Here is a 26976-nt window from a genome sequence, read left to right as displayed (position 1 = left end):
TGTTTCGATGTTCACTCAGGTACTGAACAAAGACATGAACCAAAATCTAAAAAGAATCCATTTAATGTCATCAAAAACTATTCCAACAGAAAGTCAAATTCCTCAACACAGAATAACGACGCAAAACATGTACATAGACATAGCCATGATTCCCTTCGCTGTAGTAGCGCATGTGAAATGTCTGTTGCACAATCATACAGTACGATCCTGACAGATCAAATCCCTGCTCACAGCCACAACCTAAAACTGATTGGCATGATTGTGGTTCCATAAAACAAAGCTGAAATTGTATTAAAACACTGTACAGTAACATGTATGTAACAATGGCATTTATATTCGTGAAAAAAACTCCTCTCATAACCAGGGTCTCAAAAACCATGTTAAGGCTTAGTGCCTAAAGTACTTTTACAACAGCTATTATTTATCTTACAACTAATAATTGAATGGCTATTGCCTCGATCTGGTCTCGCTCCCTAAAAAGAGGGTGTTCAAAAGTATGTCGGACTCTTGGCCTTTGCTATATTTCAGTCTTTCCTACTCAAGTAATGTGTTATTACGCAACTCTAGGCTGTCAACGGTGATCTACAGTATACGACCTCACTGTGACGACAATCCCATGTTAAATCATTCAGACAAGGTCATGACCCAGAGTCCTGACTCCTGACAGAAATAAGTCATAGTAATGGTTCCGATTCTCCACCATTTTCCTGAAGTGTGCACACTCCTCGCCATGGATTTAAAAGCATTGCTTGGAGGGAGTTTCCACTTTCCACTATTGTTAACGTCAATGCAAGAAAGTGCACACTGGGTGAAGGGTGGAGAATTGGGGTGTATTCAAAACAGGGCCATTGTCCTCATCAGCCCTCCATCCAGCCCTTTTGAAACCAAACGGCTGTTTCACTCAACAACACTTCATGCACAGGTACCTCGTTTATGACTTAGTTCACTCCATTCCGAAAAATCACTCATACACATTGATCAAATCAAAAGAAAAGATTTCATGAGAGGGAAATTAGAATAAAGAGATTCTCCGGTACTTTTGTATACCTTTTAGCTAGTAGTTGTGAAAGTAGCGCTCATGAGCCAAAAAAGAAAATTGCACACTACATCACGTGCAGATATGTGCACCACGTCATGGCTCTCCCTCTGCTGTGTGTGCATCTTGCTAGCTGTCACTCAAATGGCGAGGGCACTGAAGCTCATTGGCTATAACTCAAATTGCTAGAGTGGCCCAACGTGGGGGAAAATGTCGGGAAAATGAAACAGGTTCTCGAAAAATAGGCTTTCAAACTAGGGATTTTGTTGCTAATTGAGGTAAGACAGTAATTCTGCTCATAGACTACACATGTATAAATTACACCTTGACACAGCCCAAAGTGGAACGTTAAAAAAAGAAAGACTTAGAAGTCACAAGTTCCGGAGCATTAAACAATAAAACAATGGAGAATAAAATAAGAGTAATGGAGAAAGTCTAGAAACCAAAAAAGAGCAAACACACACAACATGGTTCATGCAGTAGTTAAGGTTCTAATCATTGCGTTCATTCGTAGAATAAAATTGGAAATGGGCAAAAATAAATACATTTATAGTCCTAGAAATCTCTAGCTTGAAAGCCCAGTTTTAGAAAATAAAGTGATTTGTTGTCATTTATTGTGTTCATGGCACTCTTTATACTGGCATTTTAAAAATGTTAAATCTGACTCCAAGTCAGTCATCGTGGCCATGACACATTCAAGAAATGAAAATCGGCAGAGAATTGTATCTCGAATTGTGATTTAGTGTTATGGTAATGTCGTAAAATGTAAGGCCCTATAATGGCCTACTGTAATGCAGTTTAGCTAGTACTCCCACTGTGTGACACTCTATGAAGTATGAAGCTCAAAGATTGGCAGATACAGACACCTTGCCCAGCGCTAACTCCTCAAACAATGACAGCTAGCAGCCATTCTAGGTTGTGATCCTACTTCAAAATAGGTTACTCTAGTAAATGACCAACAGCGAAACAAAACCGTTACTTTAAATCCAACCAATTCACCTCATCGACACTACAGAATAGCTGCCACTTTTTCGGGGTCATTGTCAGAAGTGAAACATTTAATTACATCGAGACAAGCACACCCTGCTTACGACAAAGCATGAAGCCTAGGTTTTTTTCCTTTTTGAGAAAGCTGGAACAGCACGCCTTTGTGTACACCACACCTAAGGCAAAATCTCTATTTAAACAAAGTGACTAGGTAGGTTGGGTAAGCGGAATGGAGTTAAGGTCAGACTCGATGCTAACAGAGGACATGAATGGGTTAGGAATATGGTTAGGCTCCCAGAAGCTGCTTGGCTAACAGGGGACTGGAGTGGTCCTATCAATAAACTTATTTTGTTTCTAAAACCAGTCCTACTAGGCCATTATCCTCACGTAAACAGGAAGTGAGTCAGACACAGGGCAATCGGATGACTGCGACACCTAGGTCAGGTGGTTGAAACGATGAGTCACAGATAGAAAGGTAACATAACTGAGCAGACACGATAATCTTATGTGGAATGGTGAATAGGGTTTTTTCTGTACATGACATCGGTTTTACTCTACTGAACACGCCATAGGTGGTACCTCCACTCCAATGGGCTAAAAATGTAGGAATGTGCTGATGTCGACAGACTAATGTCCATGTTTTCTGTGTAATATGGTAACTCTGTTCTGATGTGTAAATAACAATAATGAAGAGACCTAGCTGTAACCAAACTGAATATACAAAAAATGATTTCATTGCTCTTCCGTGGTAAAACAATGTTCTATTTCATATCGTCATGATATCAAAACCGAAACATTAGTTTTAAATCAAATCAAATACTTTGTTGAAAAGAATAAGTAAATCAACTTCAGAGACAGAAATCGTATGATTTGCTCTGTCGTTTCTAGGCAGGATTATAATAAATGGGACTACTTAGTGTAACAATACATCAGCTCTCCAAAAACTCACACAGCTACAGTACTTGACTAAAGTTAATGCCTTACATAAAAAGCTCTAAAGCTAAGAAAACGAATAACTTTATACAATTTTCCCCCTTCAAAATCCTTAAAATGGTCCAACTCAAAAATAACGAAAACGACCCAAGTTTAGAGCGGTCTGGCACTGACTGTGTCCATTATTCCGAGAGGCAACCAGTGATGTCTTCTTATCACTGTAAACCACTTGTGAAGTAGGTAGCAAGCATTCATATATAATTATTCCCTTAAAGTCGGCTCTTAAGGCCATTCTTGCAGTTATTTCATTGAGTATAGTGTATGTATGTGGCAGATGGAGAGGTAACACTCAAATCGCTTGTATAATATCTATTGTGGTTAGTACTAAATTCATTTTGATACAGGCTTTATATGCAGGCAGCTCTCTATTCCCAGCCTAGGTCCTTCTAGGTATAAAAATGGCATTTGGTAGCAGTGGTCGCTCAATTTATGAATGGCCATGAAGGCGCCTGTTGTTCGAAACAACAGGGACTGGTGACGGATGGTGGTGGTCCCTCTGGTGTGCCTGTCTAGACCAGTAGACGCAGCAGGAAAGAAAGGCCAGCCCCGATGGAGAGGCCCAGGCCCAGGAAGAAAGTCATCAGGGCCCCGGCCGTCTCTGCATCTTTGGACGCCACCAGCCTGGGAGGACAGAGAGAAAGGGTTACAGGGATGTAGAAATAGAGGATGACACAGACAGTATACACATAGATACAGTATGCAGGTACAGTGAAATGTATTTCTTGCTCTTGCCCAACAATGCAGTACTCAATTTCAGTAGTACTATTAAATAAAGTGAAGTAGAACAAAGACACAAGAAATAGAAATAAGAACACAGGAAAGTAAGTAAGCTATATACAGGGTCAGTTCCAATACCATATTTACAATGGGCAGGGATACTGGAGTGATAGAGGTAGATATGTAGAGGGGTAAGGTGACTAAGCATCAGGATCTATGATAAACAGAGTAGCAGCAGCGTATATGATGATTGTATGTAAAGTACCAGTCCAAAGTTTGGACACCTACTCATTCAAGCTGGTTGATGGTTTTTGCGACTGCACTTGAAGACACTTTCAAAGTACTTGAAATTTTCTGGATTGACTGACCTTCATGTCTTAAAGTAACGATGGACTGTTGTTTCTCTTTGCCAATTTTAGCTGTTCTTGCCATAATATCGACTTGGTATTTTACCAAATAGGCCTATCTTCTGTATACCCCCCTACCTTGTCACAACACAACTGATTGGCTCAAATGCATTAAGGAAAGAATTTCCACAAATTAACTTTTAACAAGGCACATCTGTTAATTGAAATGCATTCCAGGTGACTACCTCATGAAGCTGGTTGAGAGAATGCTAAGAGTGTGCAAATCAAGGCAAATGGTGGGAACTTTGAAGAATCTCAAATATGAAATATATTTTGATTTGTTTAACACTTTTTTGGTTACTACATGATTCCATCTGTGTTATTTCATAGTTTATGTCTTCACTATTATTCTACAATGTAGAAAATATGAAAAATAAAGAAAAACCCTTGAATGAGTAGGTGTGTCCAAACTTTTTACTGGTACTGTATGTGTGTGTGTGTATAGTGTCAGTACATGGTTCTGGTTTTAGAGGTTATGCAGGAAGTAAACACAGAAGTTGGTCTGGGTTAGGGGAGGGTTTGGCCAGCCATGATGTCCTTGTCCCACGACACTCTAGCGACTCCTTGTGGGGTCGCCAGCTGGACGGTGTTTAGTCCGACACATTGGTGCGGCTGGCTTCCGGGTTAAGCGAGCAGTGTGTCAAGAAGCAGTGCGGCTTGGCTCTCAACCATCGCCTCTCCCGAGTCCGTATGGGAGTTGCACCGATGGGACAAGACTGTAACTACTAAAAAGTAAAACATTTAAAAACATCCCTGAATTATATAAAATATTTTATAAAACATTGAATTTGGCCTTACTGCTATTAGCGATTAGAAACACATTGAATAACATTGCATGGCAAAACATATAAACTCCTTTTTGATAAAAAAAATTGTACTGTTTTGAAGCGTCTATCCTATATCTGTAACGGCAGTCCTCCTCCTCTTCATCTGAAGAGGAGGAGTATTGAGGGAACCAAGGCGCAGCGTAGTGAAATGACATATTTTATTAACGAAAACACGAACTTGACTAAACTAACAAAAACAACAAAACGGTGTAGACAGACCTAGACGACGAACTTACATAAAACAAGAAGAACGCACAAATAGGAAACATAGACTACACAAACCGAACAAACCGTAAACAGTCCCGCGTGGTGTACAGACACAGACACGGAAGACAATCACCCACAACGAACACTGTGACAACGCCTACCTAAATATGACTCTTAATTAGAGGAACGCCAAACACCTGCCTCTAATTAAGAACCATACCAGGCAACCCAAAAACCAACATAGAAACAGAAAACATAAAATGCCCACCCAAACTCACGTCCTGACCAACTAACACATATAACAAACTAACAGAAATAGGTCAGGAACGTGACAATATCTGAGAGATAGTGTATATTCCTGATCTTTCTTATATCTATATGACCAAAAGTGTGTGGAAACCTGCTTGTCGAACATTTATTTCCAAAATCATGGACATTAATATGGAGTTGGTACCCCCATTTCCTGCTATAACAGCCTCCACTCTTCTGGGAAGGCTTTCCACTAGATGTTGGAACATTTCTGCGGGGACTTGCTTCCATTCAGCCACAAGAGCATTAGTGAGGTTGACCACTGATGTTGGGCGATTAGGCCTGGCTCGCAGCCTGCGTTCCAATTCACCCCAAAGGCGTTCGATGGGGTTGAGATCAGGGCTCTGTGCAGGCCAGTCAAGTTCTTCCACACCGATCTCGACAAACCATTTCTATATGGCGCTCGCTTTGTGCATACTAGTTTGTAGGCCAAACCGTTCAGACACTACAGACGTTTTCGTGAGAAGACCCATTTTCGCTATGTCTCCTGGTCTGACAAACACTGCTGTAGCTCAGCCACCTTCAACCGTAGATGTGGAAGACCGAAATCAGCAGATGTGATGGAATGAGACACAACCCACGCAATTTTTTTTTATATATATAGCTAGTTTAACCTTTCTCGCCCCGGGGTTCGGCTAGCGGAACACCCACAACATTCCGCTGCCTTCGCAGAGTGCGAAATTCAAAAAATATTTTTTAGAAATATTTAACTTCCACACATTAACAAGTCCAATACAGCAAATGAAAGATAAACATCTTGTGAATCCAGCCAATATTTCCGATTTTTTAAGTGTTTTACAGCGAAAACACAATATAGAAATATATTAGCGTACCACAATAGCCAAACACACAACCGCATTTATTCACCGCAAAGATAGCTTTAGCAAAAACCAGCAATAAATATAAAATAAATCACTAACCTTTGGACAACTTCATCAGATGACAGTCTTATGACATCATGTTACAAAAAACATTTATGTTTTGTTCAAAAATGTGCATATTTAGAGCTGAAAACCGTGGTTATACATTGTGAAAATGTAGCAACTTTTTCCCAGAATGTCCGGATATATTTCTGACACTCACCTAATCTGACCAAATAACTCATCATAAACTTTACATAAAAATACTTGTTGTATGGCAAATGAAAGATACACTGGTTCTTAATGCAACCGCTGTGTTAGATTTTTAAAAATAACTTTAGTACGACATACAGCTTGCGTTATTGCGAGACAGCGCCCGCTAAAAGGGCGGAGAATTGGACTAAACATTTCACACAAAAATACGAAATAACATCATAAATTGTTCTTACTTTTGCTGAGCTTCCATCAGAATCTTGTACAAGAAGTCCTTGGTCTAGAATAAATCGTTGTTTGGTTTTAGAATGTCCTTTTTTCTGTCGAATTAGCAACCTTAGCTAGCCAAGTGGCGCGAACATGTCCATCTTCTCTCGACGCAAACAACGAAAAACTCCAAAAGTCCCGATAAACGTTGAATAATCTGATAAAACTTGGTTGAAAAAACATACTTTACGATGATATTATCACATGTATCAAATAAAATCAGAGGCGGAGATATTAGCCGTGTATACCGAACGCTTTTCAGAAGGCAATCTGGGGTTCCTTCTCGCGCCTTCGAAGACAATGAAATTTACAGACCTGTCACTCCAAAAGCTCTTGTTCGACCTCAGATCAAGCTAGACACCCCATTTCACCTCCCACTGCCTGTTGACAATCTAGTGGAAGGCGTATGAAGTGCATGTATATCGATAGATATAAGCCAGTTGAATAGGCAGGCCCTGGAACAGAGCCTCGATTTCAGATTTTTCACTTCCTGTCTGGAAATTTGCTGCAAAACGAGTTCTGTTTTACTCACAGATATAATTCAAACAGTTTTAGAAACTTGACAGTGTTTTCTATCCAATAGTAATAATAATATGCATATTGTACGATCTAGAATAGAGTACAAGGCCGTTTCATTTGGGCACGATTTTTTCCCAAAGTGAAAATAGCGCCCCCTACACACTAACAGGTTAAACAGACGGATTTTGACGGGAACTTTGCTATGATGCTAATTAGCCTCATTTGATTAAGTCAACAGACTGACATGCCAGAGAGAGAGAGATTGTGTGTAAACAAGCCATGAAAATGAGATTAAAGGAGTTAATATGTGCATAACTGGCGTATTGTTACGACAGTGGACTGTCACGTACGGAGCGTGCACATGTGCACTTGTACTTGTCCTATTTCACACGTTACCAAGTCTGTGATTTAAATGTGTTTTTTTTGCATATCCCACTCTCCCTGAGACACCCTTGGAGAGTAGGGTCACAGCCAGGGTTTACCATTATGAACGGCGCACCTGGAGCAATTAGTTAAGTGCCTAGCTCAAGGGCACATCGGCATGATTTCTCGCCTTGTCTGCACGGGGATTTGAACCAGCAGCCCTAACCGCTAGGCTACCTGCAGTGTAAGCTGCCGCCGTGTGTGTGTGTGTTACTTCTACTCACTGTGGGGCGTAGGACATTGACAGGCAGACGCAGTAGCCGCTGGAGAGGGAGAAGAGCATCATGATGAAGGCGAAGGCAGCGTCGTGGGAGAAGAGGACGGGGAGGTAGGAGCGGCTCTGAACGTTACAGAACATCAGCAGGGGAACAAACACCACCCTGGAGACCACCAGCACCGGGAACAGACGACTCTCCTTGGGAGGCTGCGGAACAAATACAGAGAGAAATGTTACTAGTAAGACACTAATAAGGCAAAGTAATAATAACAACTAAATGTAATACGAGTAATAACTGAAGCTTTCGTGCATGGGGTAGAAAGTGAGAGATTTTCAATTTGTGGAGGATTATAAAACACTGAGAAACTTGGAATTTTTTTACAGAAATCTAATCCATCATGATCCTATCAAGTGTGTGATAAAATGACAATCCACACAGATCAAATGAATCAGAAACCTACCCATTGGAACAGGCTGGTGACGGTTCTACCGATCCAGTCACACACGTTGAAGATGAGGAAGCAACACACTGAGATAAAATAGGACTCTGATGGGGGGGGAAGAGGTGGTTAATAGGTGTTTTTAAGTCTCATGACATGCATACTAAACATACAGTATACAAAAAGGTGCTATATAGAACCTAAAAGGGTTCTACCTCGAACCAAAAAGGGTTCTACCTGGAACGAGAAAGGGTTCTCCTATGGAGACAGCCGAAGAACCCTTTTGAAACCTATTTATCAAAGAGAGTATACATACCCCATTTCCCAGGGTATATGGTTTTGACGTCCACAGTGATGGCAGGAAACACAGCGAGGGTGACGGTGAAGACAAAAACCACACAGAACGCCATCACCCATATCTGAAGAGAGGGGGACAGTGACAAGGTAAAAAATATGGTGGAAACTTTTAGTCCATGCTTACACTACTTCTAAATGTATGTAGGGGAGTGAACAAGTGTACACTTTGGGAAAAGGGTAGGGAATTGGACCGCAACTATAGACCAGAGGCATATATAAAAAATATATATAAAATATTATATAAACTCAGCAAAAAAATTAAATGTCAACTCACTATCAACTGCGTTTATTTTCAGCAAACTTAACATGTATGAACATAACAAGATTCATCAACTGAGACAAACTGAACAAGTTCCACTGACATGTGACTAACAGAAATGGAATAATGTGTCCCTGAACAAAGGAGGGGTCAAAATCAAAAGTAACAGTCAGTATCTGGTGTGGCCACCAGCTGCAATAAGTACTGCAGTTACCCCACTCGTCCACCAAGGCACCTGCAAGTTCCCAGAAATTTCTGGGGGGAATGGCCCTAGCCCTCACCCTCCAATCCAACAGGTCCCAGACGTGCTCGATGGGATTGAGATCCGGGCTCTTCACTGGCCATGGCAGAACACTGACATTCCTGTCTTGCAGGAAATCACACACAGAACGAGCAGTATGGCTGGTGGCTTTGACATGCTGGAGGGTCATGTCAGGATGAGCCTGCAGGAAGGGTACCACATGAGGGAGGAGGATCTCTTCCCTGTAACGCACAGTGTTGAGATTGCCTGCAATGACAACAAGCTCAGTCCGATGATGCTGTGACACACCGCCCCAGACAATGACGGACCCTCCACCTCCAAATCGATCCCGCTCCAAAGTACAGGCCTCGGTGTAACGCTCATTCCTTCGACGATAAACTCGAATCCGACCATCATCCCTGGTGAGACAAAACCGTGACTCGTCAGTGAAGAGCACTTTTTGCCAGTCCTGTCTGGTCAGGCGATGGCGGGTTTGTGCCCATAAGCAACGTTGTTGCCGGTGATGTCTGGTGAGGACCTGCCTTACAACAGGCCTACAAGCCCTCAGTCCAGCCTCTCTCAGCCTATTGTGGACAGTCTGAGCACTGATGGAGGGATTGTGCGTTCCTGGTGTAACTCGGGCAGTTGTTGTTGCCATCCTGTACCTGTCCCTCAGGTGTGATGTTCGGATGTACCGATCCTGTGCAGGTGTTGTTACATGTGGTCTGCCACTGCGAGGACGATCAGCTGTCCGTCCTGTCTCCCTGTAGCACTGTCTTAGGCGTCTCACAGTACAGAGATTGCAATTTATTGCCCTTGCCACATCTGCAGTCCTCATGCCTTCTTGAAGCATACCTAAGGCACGTTCACGCAGATGAGCACGGACCATGGGCATCTTTCTTTTGGTGTTTTTCAGAGTCAGTAGAAAGGCTTTAGTGTCTTAAGTGTTCATAACTGTGACCTTAATTGCCTACCGTCTGTAAGCTGTTAGTGTCTTAACGACCGTTCCACAGGTGCATGTTCATTAATTGTTTATGGTTCATTGGACCAGCATGGGAAACAGTGTTTAAACCCTTTACAATGAAGATCTGTGAAGTTATTTGGATTTTTACGAATTATCTTTGAAAGACAGGGTCCCGAAAAGGGGACGTTTCTTTTTTGCTGAGTTTATTTATTTAATATATATATATCTGCTATAGAAACAGCTGAGTAATAACAGAGGTCAGCGTTACCTTTTTAAACACCTCCATGACGGTGGACTTCCGGTGCCTGTCCTCAGCCTGCTCCAGGGGTAGGAAGTTATGCTTAGGACTGCCCCCCTCTACCTCCACCTCCTCGCCGCTGGCATCACCATTGGCCAATGAGCCGTTGGCCTTGCCATTCAGCGTGCCGTTCTGCTCCGTGCCACTCTCTGCCAGGTGAGGAAGAACGGGGAAAATGCCAGGGAAAACGGTCAACTTGACCTCACATTGATAAATCAACAGGCAGAGGTAAATGTGTGAGGGAGTAATGGCCGGTGTTGGAGGGGGGGGGGGGTGCAGCGCCATCTAGGGCCACAGCCCGGGGGAAGAAACTGTTCAGGTGGTGGGTAGGTTTTGGTCATGAGTGATCTGAACTGCCTGCCAGAGGGGAATTGTTGAAGGAGGGGGTGACCGGGGTGGAAGGGGGTCGGCAAAGATCTTTCCTGCACGCTTCCTTGCCCTGGAGTCGTGCAGGATCTCGATGGAGGGCAGGTGGCAGCCAATGACCCTCATGGACAGGGGGACCTGATGCTAGATCAAAACTCCTACTCTGAGACGCTTGATACATACAGCCCCCCTGAGTATAAAGCGGAAAACTAGCAGTGACAGACTGCACTGTACTGGATGGTCATTGAGATATATAGGAGCACAAAATGAATAGGTCTCTCAGACCTTTCAACAGCCTCACCTTTCAGCAGCTCGTCTGTGGTCTCCACCTCATAGCTCCTGCTCTTGTCCAAGTAGAACCGGGCAAACTCCTAGATAAGACCGGAGCAGAGGCCAAATGAGACAGACAGAACATTCGCTGAACTTGAACCACGGATTCCTTGGATGAAACATAGTAATGCTGTCCTGGTCAGCTACAGCCCTGGGGGACACAAAGTCTGTTCTGAGCCAGAACCTGCGACACAGATTCTCTAGATATGTCACGTCTACTCCCACTCCCCCTCTCTGGTGCTGGACGTCGCCGGTCTACTAACCACCGGTCCTGGGAACCCGCCTTTACGCACACCTGGCAACCGTCATTACGCACACCTGCGTCTCATTATCAGTCACACCTGGACTTCATTACTCCCTTGATTACTCACCTTTTATATAGCACTCTTTTGTTATCAGTCATCGGTAGTATGTTTGTGTTTCCATGTCAGACTCTGCTCTTGTTTTGTTATCGGCCCATTTTCGTTGTTATTTAACTCACTAACTGCACCTGCTTCCTGTCTCCCTGCGTCTACGTTACAAAATAAAACTGGGCTGTAGTCCCGAGGGATACAGGGTCTGTTCTGAGGCCCAACGTGCGATATCTATCAAATGATTCTGTTACATTCCAGTCCTGGTGCTTCGTAGGGCTGAGCCACTCACCAGGCGAGGCAGGAGGAGGTAGCTGAGGAGAGTGAGCAGGGTTCCTACACAAGGAGTGATGAAGTAACCCAACGCAGCGGTCTCAGGGTCTGTGTCACCTGTCACACAACACAGGAAAGAAAAAGGAGAGGTCAATTCCAAGTGGAGTTGCAAAGGCCACACCATACTCATTTGACTATTTGCCTCATTTGAATGATTTGCTAGTCAGCCACTGAGCATATCCGATTTGAGCTGTGTGTGTTTATTTCCAAGTATTTCTTTGTATATTTGATATATTGGTTTGTGTGGGTGACTCACTGGCTATGGAGACCAGCATGGCGAGAGCGGCGAAGGTGCCGGCCAGCCCCTGGCCACTCATAAACACAGCGCTGTACCTCTGAGGCAGCAAGCCCACCAGGCCAAACAGACTGCCCTGTAACACCGCTCCAAACGCTACAAGGAGAGAGAGAGAGAGAGAGAGAGAGAGAGAGAGAGAGAAAGAGGCAGGGTTAATAATATAGCACACATCATCGTCAAAAAACAATTAATGATACCACCCCCCCGCCCACAACTTACTCATGCATATATTAATGACATCACACACATCTTGTGACAAATGGTTTCTCTCTTTCACACACACACATACACACAGACAACCATGTCCTACTCACAGTTGATGAACCAGATGGTAGCCATGGTAACAGAGAAGAAACGGTGCTCCTCCATAGGGACCTTGACCAGGATGGCAGTGAGGATGAAGAGGACGAGGATGAAGACCAGGCTGCCTGCTATCCGCACCATCTCCGATATACTACGCACAAACACACACATTTAAAAAGGTTAGTTCACAATCTCACTGGATTAGACACCAAATTCACACAAAATTACACATTTTTACTTTAATCCACTATATCACAAAGCATATTGGCTTTTTTGCACCTATTTGCAGTTGAATAAAATGGCCAACACAAAAGGGTTGTTCACACACACACACACACACACACACACACACACACACACACACACACACACACACACACACACACACACACACACACACACACACACACACACTAGATTGTCAGCCAAGTACGCAGTAAAAAAAAGGTGTTTGTTTAGCATTTGGATGACATGTAAACCTGGTGGAGAAGTGCTGTCTCACCGCTGATAGAAGAAGGAGTTGAGCAGAGTGCAGAGCAGCAGGGGGAGCTGGGACAGCAGAGTCATCCAGTTGTTGAAGTAGTACTCTTTCTGGGCCACCACCGTGCCGTTGCTCCATTCTTCCTTGTTGAGGCGTCTATTGAAATACTGTTGACAGAAGAGATAAAATGGTCTTTTTGCAAACACTTTTATCCACATTTTGGTACGTCACAAGGATGCCCGATCAACTGAGCCACACAGGACTCAAGAGATGACCCAGTTTAGATCAACAATCAATATGTTGTTAGTTACTATCGGCTAAGTATATACAGTAATGGTACATCAGTGGTCGCATGTCACTTGTTGCTATACAAATAGGTCTAGTCATTCTACAAACGTGTACTGTATACCAAGAATCAAAGCTAACCCTATGAGTTGTGGGGTTTGACATTTGAACATAGAGCGGGCTTAGCCTTATAGGCTAGGCCACACACACACACACACACACACACACATTCACATGGTTGACTACACAGCTCCAAAGTGGAATAGTTATGTGATGTTCTATAGCTTAACTTCTTTGATATAGGGGGCAGCATTTTCACTTTTGGATGAATTGCGTGCCCATAGTGAACTGCCTCCTACTCTGTCCCAGATGCTTATATATGCATATTATTATTACTATTGGATAGAAAACACTCTGAAGTTTCTAAAACTGTTTGAATGATGTCTGTGAGTATAACAGAACTCATATGGCAGGCAAAAACCTGAGAAAAAATCCAAACAGGAAGTGAGAATTCTGAGACTGGTCGTTTTTATGTCATCGCCTATTCAATTCCCTGTAATATATGGATCTGTTTGCACTTCCTATGCCTTCCACTAGATGTCAACAGTCTGTAGAATGTGGAATGAAGCTTATGCTGTGTTGTGGGGCCGGATGGGAAGTGTTTAAGTCAGTGGTCTGGCAGATTGCCAGTTCTTGGTCACGCGCATTCCTCATGATATCGCCATGCGTTCCATTACTTATAGAGACTGAAAAGAATGCTCCGGTTGGAACGTTATTGGATATATATGATAACAACATCCTGAAGATTGATTCTCTACTAAGTTTGACCAGTTTATTCGACTTGTAATATAACCTTTTGAAGTTTTCGTCCGACGTTTGTCTGCATCTGCGCTAGCAAAATTAGCTAATTGGACATAAGTAATGGACATTATCGAACAAAACAACGATTTATTGTGGAACTAGGATTCCTGGCACTGCATTCTGATGAAGATAATCAAAGGTAAGGGAATATTTATGATGTAATTTCGTATTTGTGTTGACTCCATTTGTGTTGACTCCGTATTTGTGTTGACTGTTTGTATTTGTTCTGTATGTGTATTGTACATAGAGGATTAGCTGAGTTGTTGGTATGTTCAAGTCAAGTTTTTTGGTCCGAGAAGGATTTAGTGTGACTGGCCCCCTGTTGTTATGAAGACATATGAGGTTGGGTTTACCATGGAGGCGGTCATAAAGAAATTCCATGGTAGCAGTGTCCCGAGGCCCAGAATGAAGAAGGTAATCCCCACCAACCAGCCCCTGGGAACGGGAGGAAAATACGAAACGATCAGAAACAAGCATGTCATTCTTAGGTTTTTGATATGTATTTACCATGTTGCTTCTTAAAAAAAATAGCAGGTAGTTTATGTACCGTGAAATAAAGTGCGACCAGTCAGGGAGATAAAATACGACAATAGTGAACTTTATAGAAGTACATCAGAAATTAAATCAATTCACGACGTAAATTGATTAAAAACGGCACAAAGTTCCTTTTCAGCACCACTGCTTCGCTTGGAGCGCATTTCACTTCAACTCAAAATATAAAAATAGGACTCTGGTTGAGAGTGAGAGCAGAAACGAGAAAGAAACGAGAGTAGATACTTATAGTCTGCAAGAGGAAGCGGTGCCAGCGACCCACCTATCACGCGGGGCGTCTGTCCGGTTCTTCATCCTGTGCTATGGGGTTCGGTTCAAACTAGGGGCAAAAGAAAGGGGAACATAGTCAACATGAAGACCAAGTGTAGATTTGTCTATCCTCTCTAAGCACTTTATTAACAGAATACAAATACAGTTCATTTTCCACATTCTAGAACATTGCGGCAAGGAGTAGGAGCCATTCCCACTACACGACAGCATGTCCAAGATAGGGTTGGGCGGTATTCAGATTTTCATATCGTGATACCGGCCTTCTCTCCTCCCGGGATTTATGGTATTACAGTCTTAGTATATAAAAGGGGCTCTAAAGACGCAAAAAAGCCCATTGGGCATCTATAAACAGAATGCTAACAAAATTGTCACAAACTAATAGAGAATTTCAATAGAGGATGCTAGCTAAATATGCTAACAAGCACAAAGTTAGGCAATCCAGCTCATAACGTGATACGACAGGGGGCGGTAGGTAGCCTAGTGGTTAGAGTGTTGGGCCAGTAACCGAAAGATTGCTAGATCGAATCCCCGAGCTGACAAGGTAAAAATATGTTGTTCTGACCATGAACAAGGCAGTTAACCCACTATTCCTAGGCCGTCATTATAAATAAGAATGTGTTCTTAACTGACTTGCCTAGTTAAATAAATAAATACAAGTATAGGTAGTAACTGAGTTTGGACATTTACAAGCGAATGTGAACGAGCGAGATTGTGCAAATGAACAATGTTTTGACGCATGCTTGTCTGAAGGAAGAACAGGGCTGGTTCTGGAGCAGTATGTGTATATGCTGTGTCTGTGTGGAATCGCTAAGACAACAGGCCTGCTCTGCTCTGCTCTAGGAATAGGGGGGAGGAGCAGACGGGCTTGAGAATGGAGGAGAAAGAATCAACACAGGAAATCAAGTTAACAGCTGTACAGATCACTCATCCAAAGCGCTTTGACTTCTCAAACAAGGCAAAACGCTAAACACACACACACATATATTTACATACACACATATACATGATTCCCTGTCTCCTTGTATATTCAGCCACTTACTTGCAGTGCATTCGGAAAGTATTCAGACCCCTTAACTTTTCCCACATTTTGTTATGTTACAGCCTTATTCTAAAATGGATTAAATTCATGTAAATGTGATATATATATATATATATATTTTTTCTCTCTCAAATAAACAGTTTTTCCCTTTGTCATTATTGGGTATTGTGTGTTGATTAATGAGGGGGGAAACAATTTAATCCAGTTTAGAATAAGGCTGTAACATAACAAAATGTGAAAAAGTGAAGCAGTCTGAATACTTAACGAATGCACTATAGCTAACTAGCAATAGCAAGTTAAACCGAAGACACAGCTGGATTCGCCAGCTCCCGCTTTCTCCCGTTGTGCTATTTACAAACACGTGACTGGCTCAACTGTTCTGGTGAACTACGGTAAGCTTCATAATGTAAAATAATGTGACACGTGAAATGAAGAACACAATCTGCTTCACCTCCTAGCGCATTACACAAGTTGACTGCAGGTGGTAACTTAAAGTAGCTACAAATATTCAAATTTATTGAAAAACTTCAAAGAAATAGTTGACGGTACTGACGTTATTGAAAAAGCTTCCCGTGGCTTTTTCCAAATACCCCGGTATACGGCCCAAGCCTAGTCCAAGAGCCACTTGATAGTAGCCTGCACTGTGAGGCTGTTAGCTGGATAGAGAGAGACCCGACCCCTCTCCCAGTTCAACAACTTCACACTCTATTGATTTCAATAGGAACAGTCAGTTCTATAAAGCTGTAGATTAAGCAAGAGTTCACTCCCTATGTACACACTTGGTTCTGTACACACACAAACTGATAGGCTCCACACTACGACCCAACACAAATAGAAATTGCCCAGGTAGCACAGCTGCGTAGTTTACAAAAATCTATCCAAAAGTTTAGGTCCTACTGCTTCCGCCGTACGAAGAACGTAGCTCTATTTTAAAGGTGTACCCCATTGACAATCCCGTCAGTTGAAATGTATCATCTGAGTCTGCCATTGAGCTCTGTTGTGGGAGCAAAACATGGCTACCCAACTTGTTTTGACTAGTCTGTGTGGAACAGTGGCAGGGTGGGTGTGAGGGGATGGGTTGGCAAGTACCTACCTGTGCTGACTGGGAGAAACCATATCTGTGAGCGTCAACCAGATACATGCTTTTCAATGCAGAAATCCATTAAAAAAATGTTTTTGTTTTTTTTACAAATCCCAGTTGTTGAGGTAGGATTGACATTTTAAAAGAGCAGTCATTTGACAGAAAGCTCTTGGGTTTTGGGTCTCATCATTGATGAAAAGTGTGTTTGTAACCCACACCACACATGCCAAATATTTCCTGGGCTTGGTCACTAGTGAACAAAGCCTGGGTCGCATTTCAGACGTGCTTTGTTTCCCTCTTAGACATAGCTGACCTCAGTCATCAACAACAACCCACAACCCCAACAATCCACAAACAAGCACTGCCTGCACACACACGCACACCAGAGCTGGGAAGATAAACCGACCATACCGATCACTTATCTCAAGCATTCTGATGATATCATTCATTGCGATAAGTAGCCTATACTAGTGAAATGTGATGTAGGAAATTAAATAAGTTTGCTAATATGAGTGATTGTTACACCCATTCAACTATCACACTAGTAGTAGTAGTAGTTTAAAGTATAATTTCAAAAAATCTGCAGAGCACATTAATGTTACAAACTTATCGTTCAATTTATCGTTATTGCATCAATTCAGGCAATTTATCACGATAGGTATTTTTGCCCATATCGCCCAGCTCTAACATGCACACACACCTGTGGCCTACCAGGAGAATATTAATAAAGAGTTTAAGTTGGAGAGTGATATTTCAATCCAGAATGTGAGTGGGTGAGAACATCCAAGGCATTCATGCAAACAACCCTTCCGCTCTTTGCTTTGTTACATTTCATTTCACAGAGAGCAACCTTTCTGCCAGGAGGCATGCTTTCACCAAGAACCAACCACTTGCCAGCATGTTCACACTAAGGCTGAGTTAAAAGCCAAGCTTTCTATTGGTGTGATGTCTCATTCATACACTCCATTTCCTTTGAAGTGCTTACCAATGCATGAAAGTCACAGAAGCATTATAAACAGTCGCTAGTGAAGCTCTTGAAGCACCACCGCAACGGCTAATATTTTACCAAGAACACTGCAACAGAAGCTAACCTTCCTCCGCTACTCTTTTCTCCGCATGAGGCTACAATACATTGAGTTTCCCCAGGGAAGCTGTGAAGTGCCGGGGAAACTGAAGCGAGGTGTAGTCTATAGGCGTGATTGTGTTTAGTAGTCTGTTAAAGAATGTGAAACAATGTTATGCTTACTACGTTTCATTAAAACATGTACGGCTATAAATATTGTATTTACACGATTTTTGTAAAGAAAAGCACATTCCTCGTCCATTAAAATAACATAAAATTTATCAGAAATACAGTGTAGACATTGTTAATGTTGTAAATGACTATTGTAGCTGGAAAAGGCAGTTTTTTTATGGAATATCTACATAGGTGTAGAGGCCCATTATCAGCAACCATCACTCCTGTGTTCCAATGGCATGTTGTGTTAGCTAATCCAAGTTTATCATTTTAAAAGGCTAATTGATCATTAGAAAATCCTTTTGAAATTATGTTAGCACAGCTGAAAACTGTTGTGCTGATTTACAGAAGCAATAAAACTGGCCTTCTTTAGATTATTTGAGTATCTGGAGCATCAGCATTTGTGGGTTCGATTACAGGCTCAAAATGGCCAGAAACAAATAACTTTCTTCTGAAACTCGTCAGTCTATTCTTGTTCTGAGAAATTAAGGCTATTCCATGTGAGAAATTACCAAGAAACTGAAGATCTCGTACAATGCTGTGTACTACTCCCTTCATATAACAGCGCAAACTGGCTCTAACCAGAATCGAAAGAGGAGTGGGAGGCCCCGGTGCACAACTGAGCAAGAGGACAAGTACATTGGTGTCTAGTTTCAGAACAGACGCCTCACAAGTCCTCAACTGGCAGCTTCATTAAATAGTACCCGCAAAACACCAGTCTCAACGTCAACAGTGAAGATGCGACACCGGGATGCTGGCCTTCTAGGCAGAGTTACCAAGAAAAAGCCATATCTCAGACTGGCCAATCAAAAGAAAAGATGAAGATGGGCAAAAGAACACAGACACTGGACAGAGGAACTCTGCCTAGAAGGCCAGCATCCCGGAGTCGCCTCTTCACTGTTGACGTTGAGACTGGTGTTTTGCGGGTACTATTTAAGGAAGCTGCCAGTTGAGGACTTGTGAGGCATCTGTTTCTCAAGCATCCTTCACTCATGCTGCCAAACATACCCTCGTAAAACTGACTATCCTACCGATCCTTGACTTCCGCGAAGTCATTTATAAAATAGCCTCCAACACTCTACTCCGTATATTGGATGCAATTTGCCGCACTTCCCTGCCGCGCTTTAAACTTTGTTTTGAAAGTTGTAATAGTAAAATATACAAGGCTTCATCAGTTCCTCGTCATGTTAGTCATTGCATACCTTAGAGAGCTATTTATAACTTGTCAGAAATGTCCAGATCAGCCTCCCGGGTGGTGCAGTGGTCTAAGGCACTGCATTGCAGTGCTAGCTGTGCCATCAGAGATTCTGGGTTCGAGTCCAGGCTCTGTCGCAGCCGGACGCGACCGGGAGACCCATGGGGCGGCGCACAATTGTCCCAGCGTTGTCCGGGTTAGGGGAGGGTTTGGCCCGGCAGGGATATCCTTGCCTCAACGCGCACTAGCGACTCCTGTGGCATGCTGGGCGCAGTGCACGCTGACCAGGTCGCCAGGTGTACAGTGTTTCCTCCGACACATTGGTGCGGCTGGCTTCCTGGTTGGATGGGCATTGTGTCAAGAAGCAGTGCGGCTTGGGTTGGGTTGTTTCGGAGGACGCATGGCTCTCGACCTTCGCCTCTCCCGAGTCCGTACGGGAGTTGCAGTGATGAGACAAGACTGTATGAGACAAGACTACTATATACCACGAAATTGGGGAGAAAAAAGGGTAAAACATTTTTTTTTATGAAAAAAAAAGAGATGTCCAGAACAACTAGCAACCGTTAACAACCATTATTTTTTTTAAATGTAGGTTTTTTAGCCTATAGATATTGTTGTAATTTATTACTCACTCAAATATCACATGAATACACATTAGACATGGCAAAGTGAATAGAAGTGCATGAACATGTGCTTTAAAAAACGGAAGCATTTTCTTTGCACCCCGTGATGACAAAATGTGTAGAATTGCAGGAAATAAGCTTTAAAACATGCAAAATTCTCTCTACCAAGAAGAGGGGTGTGAACAGTTTGTGTCATGAAGAATAATTGTGCTCATAGAAATAGACGTGGCGCACGCAGGGGAGGGGCATGGGATGTTCCCCAGTGCTGGAAGAGGGGGGAGCCTTAGTGAAAAGGTCTGGGAACCCCTGGGCTATATAAATTCATTAATATGGGCAGAATATTGTATATAAATTCATTCATATGGTTATATAAAGACTAAAGGCTAAAAACAGACTATACTATATTTATATAGTTTTTACATTGTATTTTAATTTTAAAGATTGTATTTTAATTTTATATAGTGTTTACGCCATCCATTAACACCAACCATTCACTATAAAACATTTATTTATTAACAAATAAGATTCGCAAAATACTAAAAATGGGGCAAAAGTAAGTCAACCTAAAACATTTATTTCAAATAACCAATAAACCAAAAAACAGCCCCATAAAAACAAGTTCACAAACAAATCGTCCAAGAATGTGCTGTGTGTTCTAGTCTAATAAGGATTTGGGAGTCATTGAAAGGGTTGAAATTGATAAGTGTCACAAAGAAGTGTCCAACTAGGCTAGGCACTCCTTTTTCTAGGGTGGATTTTAGAGCATTCACAACTGCAGCTTGAAAGTGTAGGCAACGCTCTTCAGGTAAGTCTCCGGTCTCGTGTACTCAACCAGTGACTTCAGATCCTTCGCTCGCTTGCGGTAGTGGGGTCTTTGCCATGGTGGTGGAATGCCAGCAAGTCGCAGCTTCATTCCCATATCTCCTCTTCCAAATGGTGGGGTGGGTAGCGCCAAGATTTGCAGACAATTGTTATACTTTTGACACACGTGTCCATAGAACACTCTTCCAAGAGTCTTGATGATCATCCAGGTGCTTTTTGGCAAACTTGAGTCAACCTTTTGGAAGACATGGGTCCCATTATGTCTGGTGAAAACCAAACACTGCATTCCCACAGTAAGAACCTCACACCAACGGTCAAGCATAGTGGAGGTAGTGTGATGGTTAGGGGATGCTTTGCTGCCTCAGGTCCTGGATGACTTGCCTCAATAAAAGGAACCATAAATTCTGCTCTGTATCAGAGAATTCTACAGGACAATGTCAGGCCATCCGTCTGTGAGCTGAAGCTGAATCGCAGCTGGGTCAAGCAGCAAGACAATGTTTTAAAAAAAACACACAATCAAGTCCACGTGAAAATTGTTAAAAAGCAACACATTTTAAGTTTTGGAATGGCATAGTCAAAGTCCACACCTAATCCCAATTGAGATGTTGAGGCAAGACTTGAACCGAGCAGTTCATGCTTGAAAACCCACAAATGTTGCTGAGTTAAATGCAGCTCTGCATGGATGAGTGGGTCAAAATTCCTCCACAGTGACGTGAGAGACTGAGCAACAACTACAGGAAGCGGTTGGCTAAAGTTGGCTCAACCAGTTATTGAGTGTAAGGGGCATTTCACACAGGGGCATTGGGTGTGGCATAACTTTGCTTATGAAATAAAGGAAAAAAGTATGTAATCGTTGTGTTATTTGTTCACTCAAGTTCCCTTTATCTAATATTAGGTTTTGGTTGAAGATCTGATAACATTCAGTATAAAAAAATACGCAAAAGTAGAGAAAATTAGAAAGGGCGCAAATACTTTTCAACAGCACTGTAAGGTCACTCAGTCGAGCACTCAATTTCTAACACATTTTCAACCACAAAGATCAGGGAGGTTTCCAAACGCCCGCAAGAAACGACACCTATTGGTAGATGGGTAAAATAAAAAAAGCAGACATTGACTATCTCATTGAACATGGTGAAGTTATTAAACTTTGGATGGTGTATTAATACACCCAGTCACTACAAGGATACAGGCATCAATCAATCGAATATATTTATAAAGCCCTTCTTACATCAGCTGATGTCACAAAGTGCTGTACAGAAACCCAGCCTAAAACCCCAAACAGCAAACAATGCATGTGTAGAAGCACCGTGGCTAGGAAAAACTCCCTAGAAAGGCCAGAACCTAGGAAGAAACCTAGAGAGGAACCAGGCTATGAGGGGTGGCCAGTCCTCTTCTGGCTGTGCCGGGTGGAGATTATAACAGAACATGGCCAAGATGTTCAAATGTTCATAGATGAACCTTCCTAACTCAGTTGCTGGAGAGGAAGAAACCCGCTCAGGGATTTCACCATGAGGCCAATGGTGACTTTAAAACAGTTAGAGTTTCATGGCTGTGATAGGAGAAAACTGAGGATGGAACAACGTTGCAGTTAATCCACAATACTAACCTAAATGACAGAGGGAAAAGAAGGAAGCCTGTACAGAATACAAATATTCCAAAACATGCATCCTGTTTGTAATAAGGCACTAAAGTAATGCAAAAAAAGGTGGCAAAGAAATGTACTTTATGTCCTGAATACAAAGCATCATGTTTGGGGCAAATCCAACATCACTGGCATCGGCATGGACTATAGAGTTTTGTTAGGACAAAAATAAACGGAATAGAGCTAAGAATAGGCTAAATCCTAGAGTAAACCCTGGTTCAGTCTGCTTTCCAACAGTCACTGGGAGATTAATTCACTTTTCTGCATGACAATAACCTAAAACACAAGGCCAAACATGCACTGGAGTTGCTTACCAAGACGACATTGAATGTTCCAGAGTGGCCTAGCTACAGTTGACTGAAAACTTCTTGAAAATCTATGGCAAGAATTGAAAATGGCTGTCTAGCAATGATCAACAACCAACTTGACAGAGCTTGAAGAACTGTAAAAATTATCATGTGCAAATATTATACTATCCAGGTGTATACTATCCAGGCAAATATTATACAATCCAGGTGTGCAAAGCTCTTAAAGACTTACCCAGAAAGACACAGCTGTAATCACTGCCAAAAGTGATTCAAACACATATTGACTCAGGGGTGTGAATATTTATATAAATTAGATATTTCATTTTCATTAAAATAGCAACAATTTCTAAGAACAAACAGCTTTGGGGGGTATTGTGTGTAGATGTGTGAGGAAAAATGTGTCCATTTGGAATTCAGGCTGCAACACAACAAAATGTGGAATAAGTGAAGGGGTATGAATACTTTCCGAAGGCACTGTATGTTGCCATAAGAGTTGTGCAAAATTGGTAGAATATGATTCACAGCTGTAAAGTCTGCCAAAGGTAATCCACTAACTATTTACTCTGCGGTGTAAAAACATCCGCAATCAAGAATTTTTTTACATTTATTTTTAAATTAGAAAATGTTCTCTAACTTTGAATATGTGGAGTACGTTGTGTAGATTTGTAGGAAAACAAATCTAATTTACACAATTTAATTTAAAAGGCAGAAAAATGTGAAGACTGTGCAAGTATGGAACGCAGTTTGGGTCTTTGCGTGTCAAAAATAATGCATCAAATAGTGTTATTTGAAGTGTATCAAATAAGATTTTAATTTCACACGTCAAATAACATAATTCTATTATAGAATGTTGTGTGTGCTGAATTTGCATGTTCAAGCCAAGCTCCACCAGTACTAAAAGTAGCACTGTCAAAGCTGTACAAAAAATAAGTCTGCAAACAAGCACACACCGGCCACGAACGATGTGTTTACAATACCGCGTTGGTAATAAGGCATTATTTGTTCAACCAAATGGGCAAACGTCTGTGTGAGCATTTGAAACAAGATCAGGATAAAAAATGTTTGCAAATATCTTCGATACAGATGTTATTAGCAAATTCTGCGGTAGCTAGCTAGCTTTAGCTATGACCAGTAGAAACTGCAGCAATGACCAGTAGAAACTGCAGTAATGTTCAATATTCTTAGCAATGATTTAGGAATCCATGTGAGTAAGTATTAGCTAGGTAGCCACTTTTGTTGAACTTCAGTTCATGTAAATAACTAGCTAGCATTTGTTGTCCAAAGCTTATGTTATAAGCAGCCAGCTAGCTTCCTCTGACTAGTGAGGCTGCTTGACCGGAGCGGGTTATGTGTTTTGTTTAGCCACAATAAGGATTAGCCACAATAGTGGAATTTGCGGTTGGCCTTCAAGCTATAAGGTCCTTCTTTGAAAGTGACACAGAAGGTTACAAATTGGTGGAATCATGCCATATTTAGACTAGATAATGTTGTAATGTGGAGCAATGAAATGGGGAATCAGTCTACTCGGTGACACCCACTGAACACAACTGTGAAAGGTTTCCGCAAATATTACCATGGTAGCTCTTATCAGGGACTTTGCCTGAGGGAAATCACCTCCCGTCAGCCTATTGCACGTACTGACAATCATATTGCACTGTACAGCCTTACCTAAGGATTGGGGATCAATTAAATGGGGTATCAGTCTACTCAGTGCCCCCCCCCCCCCCCCCCCCCCACATGTCTTCCTCAGAGTTCAGAGTTCTCAGACTCCAAAACATCCACGCAGTATTGTTTTTCCTCTGGAATAGTGTTCAATACACATAGTCGGTGGACTGGTAGAATAAATGTGGCTCAATTCAGTGGTCTCAGAGTCCCGCAATAACAGCTACAACGTTAATGTTCTCTGGCTGTCACGGAGTAGACTGATACCCCATGTCATTGATCCTGTACAGTGAAATAAGTACACCCCCAAGGCAATTCTAAAATCTATTATATCCAGTGTGATTAGATTTTTATCAAATTAACACATTGTATTTAGTTGAATTTCTATGACATTCCAACCTCGTTTTGCATGATATATTCAATTATGACATAATTCCACTATTTGTATCACTGTCAATGACATACTTTTATTTTGAAGGCAAACCGCAAATTCCACTACTGTGGCTAATCCTTATTGAAACTAGCTTCACATAGGTGGATCTGACCACCATCAATCAAATAAGAACTGTCTTATAAATTAGGGGTATTTAAGATGTAGCTACTGAACTAGATTGTCGTTTTGCTATGATATTGGGGAAGAACACTGGTTTGTATCCATCAGCTAGCTTGCTTTTTTTATGACCAGCACTGTCCAGAGCTTGGGGAAGTGTCTGCGCTTCTTCAGCAGCGGAAGGTGCCAAAACCTTACCAGCTTCATAGCAAACGTTTCGGGGGGGATCGCTGTGCATATGAAATACGAGCGATAGTTATTACACATTGATTACACTATGAAAGAAATGTATGAACGTGTTATATTATTATGTGACGTCATATTCAGATCCTGATTGGTCAACCAGTTTATTTAACGCGTCAAATAGTGTTATTTGACACGTAAAGACCAAAACGGCGTTCCGTATGCAAGGGGTGTGTAGACTTCCACTAGGCACTGTAGTAGGTTCAAGTTTTTAATGTCACGTGCACAAGTACAGTGACATAAAAAGTGTTCAGTCACCGGGTCCTAAGCTTGGTGACAAGCTAGGGGGACAATGCTGTTGAACGCTTAGCTGTAATCAATGAACAGGACTCTTACATTGGTATTCCTCTTATCTAGGTGGGTGGGTCTAGAGTGTCTGGGATGATGGAGTTGATGTGTGCCATAACCAGTCTTTCAAAGCACTTCATGATGAATGACGTGAGTACAACAGGGCGGTAGTCATTGTGGCATGAAGCCTTAGAGTTCTTGGGAACAGGAATGATGGTAGCCATTTTAAGACATGTGGGGACTACATGTGTAATTACAGTGAATATGCCTGCCAACTGATCTGCGCATGCTCTGAGAAAGCGCCCTGGAATACCGTCCGGCCCGCAGCTTTGTGAGTGTCGACCTGATTCAAGACCTTACTCAAGTCGGCCTCGGAGACCGAGATCACCCAGTCCTCTAGTGATAGACCGGAGATAGGCCTATTGTTTGGCTATGCTGTGAATCTGTCTGGTCAAAGTCATTTCAACATAACTAACTACACGACAAGCAGTCAAGCAGAAGTGATGAAACTGGGTAAACCATGGACAACGCTACCTTATGAAGGAGCGAGAGAGAGAGAGATGTGCTCAACATCATCACCCAGAGAGAAGGGGAGCTTAAGACGATCAAGAGAATAGCATGTACACAATCACTGCCCCATGACAATTTAAGCAGCTGATTAAGCAGAAACTTGGAGACAGGATTCTTGTGTACTTATTTTCACAGACTCAAGGCTAAGAATTGATGGATTGGGGAATATGTAAAAAAAATAAAAAAATAATAGAGTTTATTACAGACTAATATTTCAATTCCTGAAAGAGACATTAGAAAACACCTATATACCGAGGGCGCTGAAAAAAAATAGAACAGGGCAACCTGATTCTGTGGCATTGTAACGGTTGTCGTCTTCCTCCTCGTCTGAGGAGGAGAAGTTTGAAGGATCAGAGGACCAATGCGCAGCGTGGTAATTGTTCATCTTATTTAATGCAAGTGAACAACTCAAAATACAAAAACAACAAAGTGAAAACCGAAACAGTTCTATCTGGTGCAGACACACAAAGACTGAAAACAACCACCCACAAAACCCAACAGAAAACAGGCTACCTAAATATGGTTCCCAATCAGGGACAACGATTGACAGCTGCCTCTGATTGAGAATCATAGCAGGCCAAACACAGAAAACCAACACAGAAATAGAAAACATAGATTACCCACCCAACTCACGCCCTGACCAACTAAAACAAAAGACAAAACAAAGGAACTAAGGTCAGAACGTGACAGGCATGAAAGAGTCATTTCAGTAAAGCTGTCCTTTCAGTGTTTCAGGCGACTTGTCATTT

The 26976-nt window shown here is 42.1% G+C and overlaps 1 protein-coding gene across 2 annotated transcripts in view; it reads right to left on the bottom strand.

Moving 5' to 3' along the window:
• Positions 1–47: 47 nt before the first annotated feature.
• The window catches only part of LOC129835181 (equilibrative nucleoside transporter 2-like), a 32234-nt gene continuing 5305 nt past the window's right edge, over positions 48–26976 (bottom strand). The window contains exons 1-13 of one of the 2 annotated variants that reach the window (XM_055900619.1): positions 16560–16719; positions 14960–15016; positions 14499–14580; positions 13021–13166; positions 12530–12669; positions 12177–12311; positions 11880–11977; positions 11209–11278; positions 10512–10690; positions 8739–8841; positions 8444–8529; positions 7990–8189; positions 48–3637 (exon numbers count right to left, since the gene is read on the bottom strand). In XM_055900619.1, coding sequence (XP_055756594.1) covers positions 3526–3637; positions 7990–8189; positions 8444–8529; positions 8739–8841; positions 10512–10690; positions 11209–11278; positions 11880–11977; positions 12177–12311; positions 12530–12669; positions 13021–13166; positions 14499–14580; positions 14960–14991 — 1383 coding nt within the window. In that variant the 5' untranslated portion in view covers positions 14992–15016; positions 16560–16719 and the 3' untranslated portion in view covers positions 48–3525. Of the gene's footprint in view, positions 3638–7989; positions 8190–8443; positions 8530–8738; positions 8842–10511; positions 10691–11208; positions 11279–11879; positions 11978–12176; positions 12312–12529; positions 12670–13020; positions 13167–14498; positions 14581–14959; positions 15017–16559; positions 16720–26976 lie in introns of those variants that run through there. The other variant, XM_055900618.1, reaches the window with a different exon arrangement.

Source organism: Salvelinus fontinalis, chromosome 36 (genome assembly GCF_029448725.1).
Source record: "Salvelinus fontinalis isolate EN_2023a chromosome 36, ASM2944872v1, whole genome shotgun sequence".
In the NCBI taxonomy this organism is placed as follows: Eukaryota; Metazoa; Chordata; class Actinopteri; order Salmoniformes; family Salmonidae; genus Salvelinus; species Salvelinus fontinalis.
Note: the sequence above shows the minus strand (reverse complement) of the source record. Positions and strands in the feature narration are given on the sequence as shown.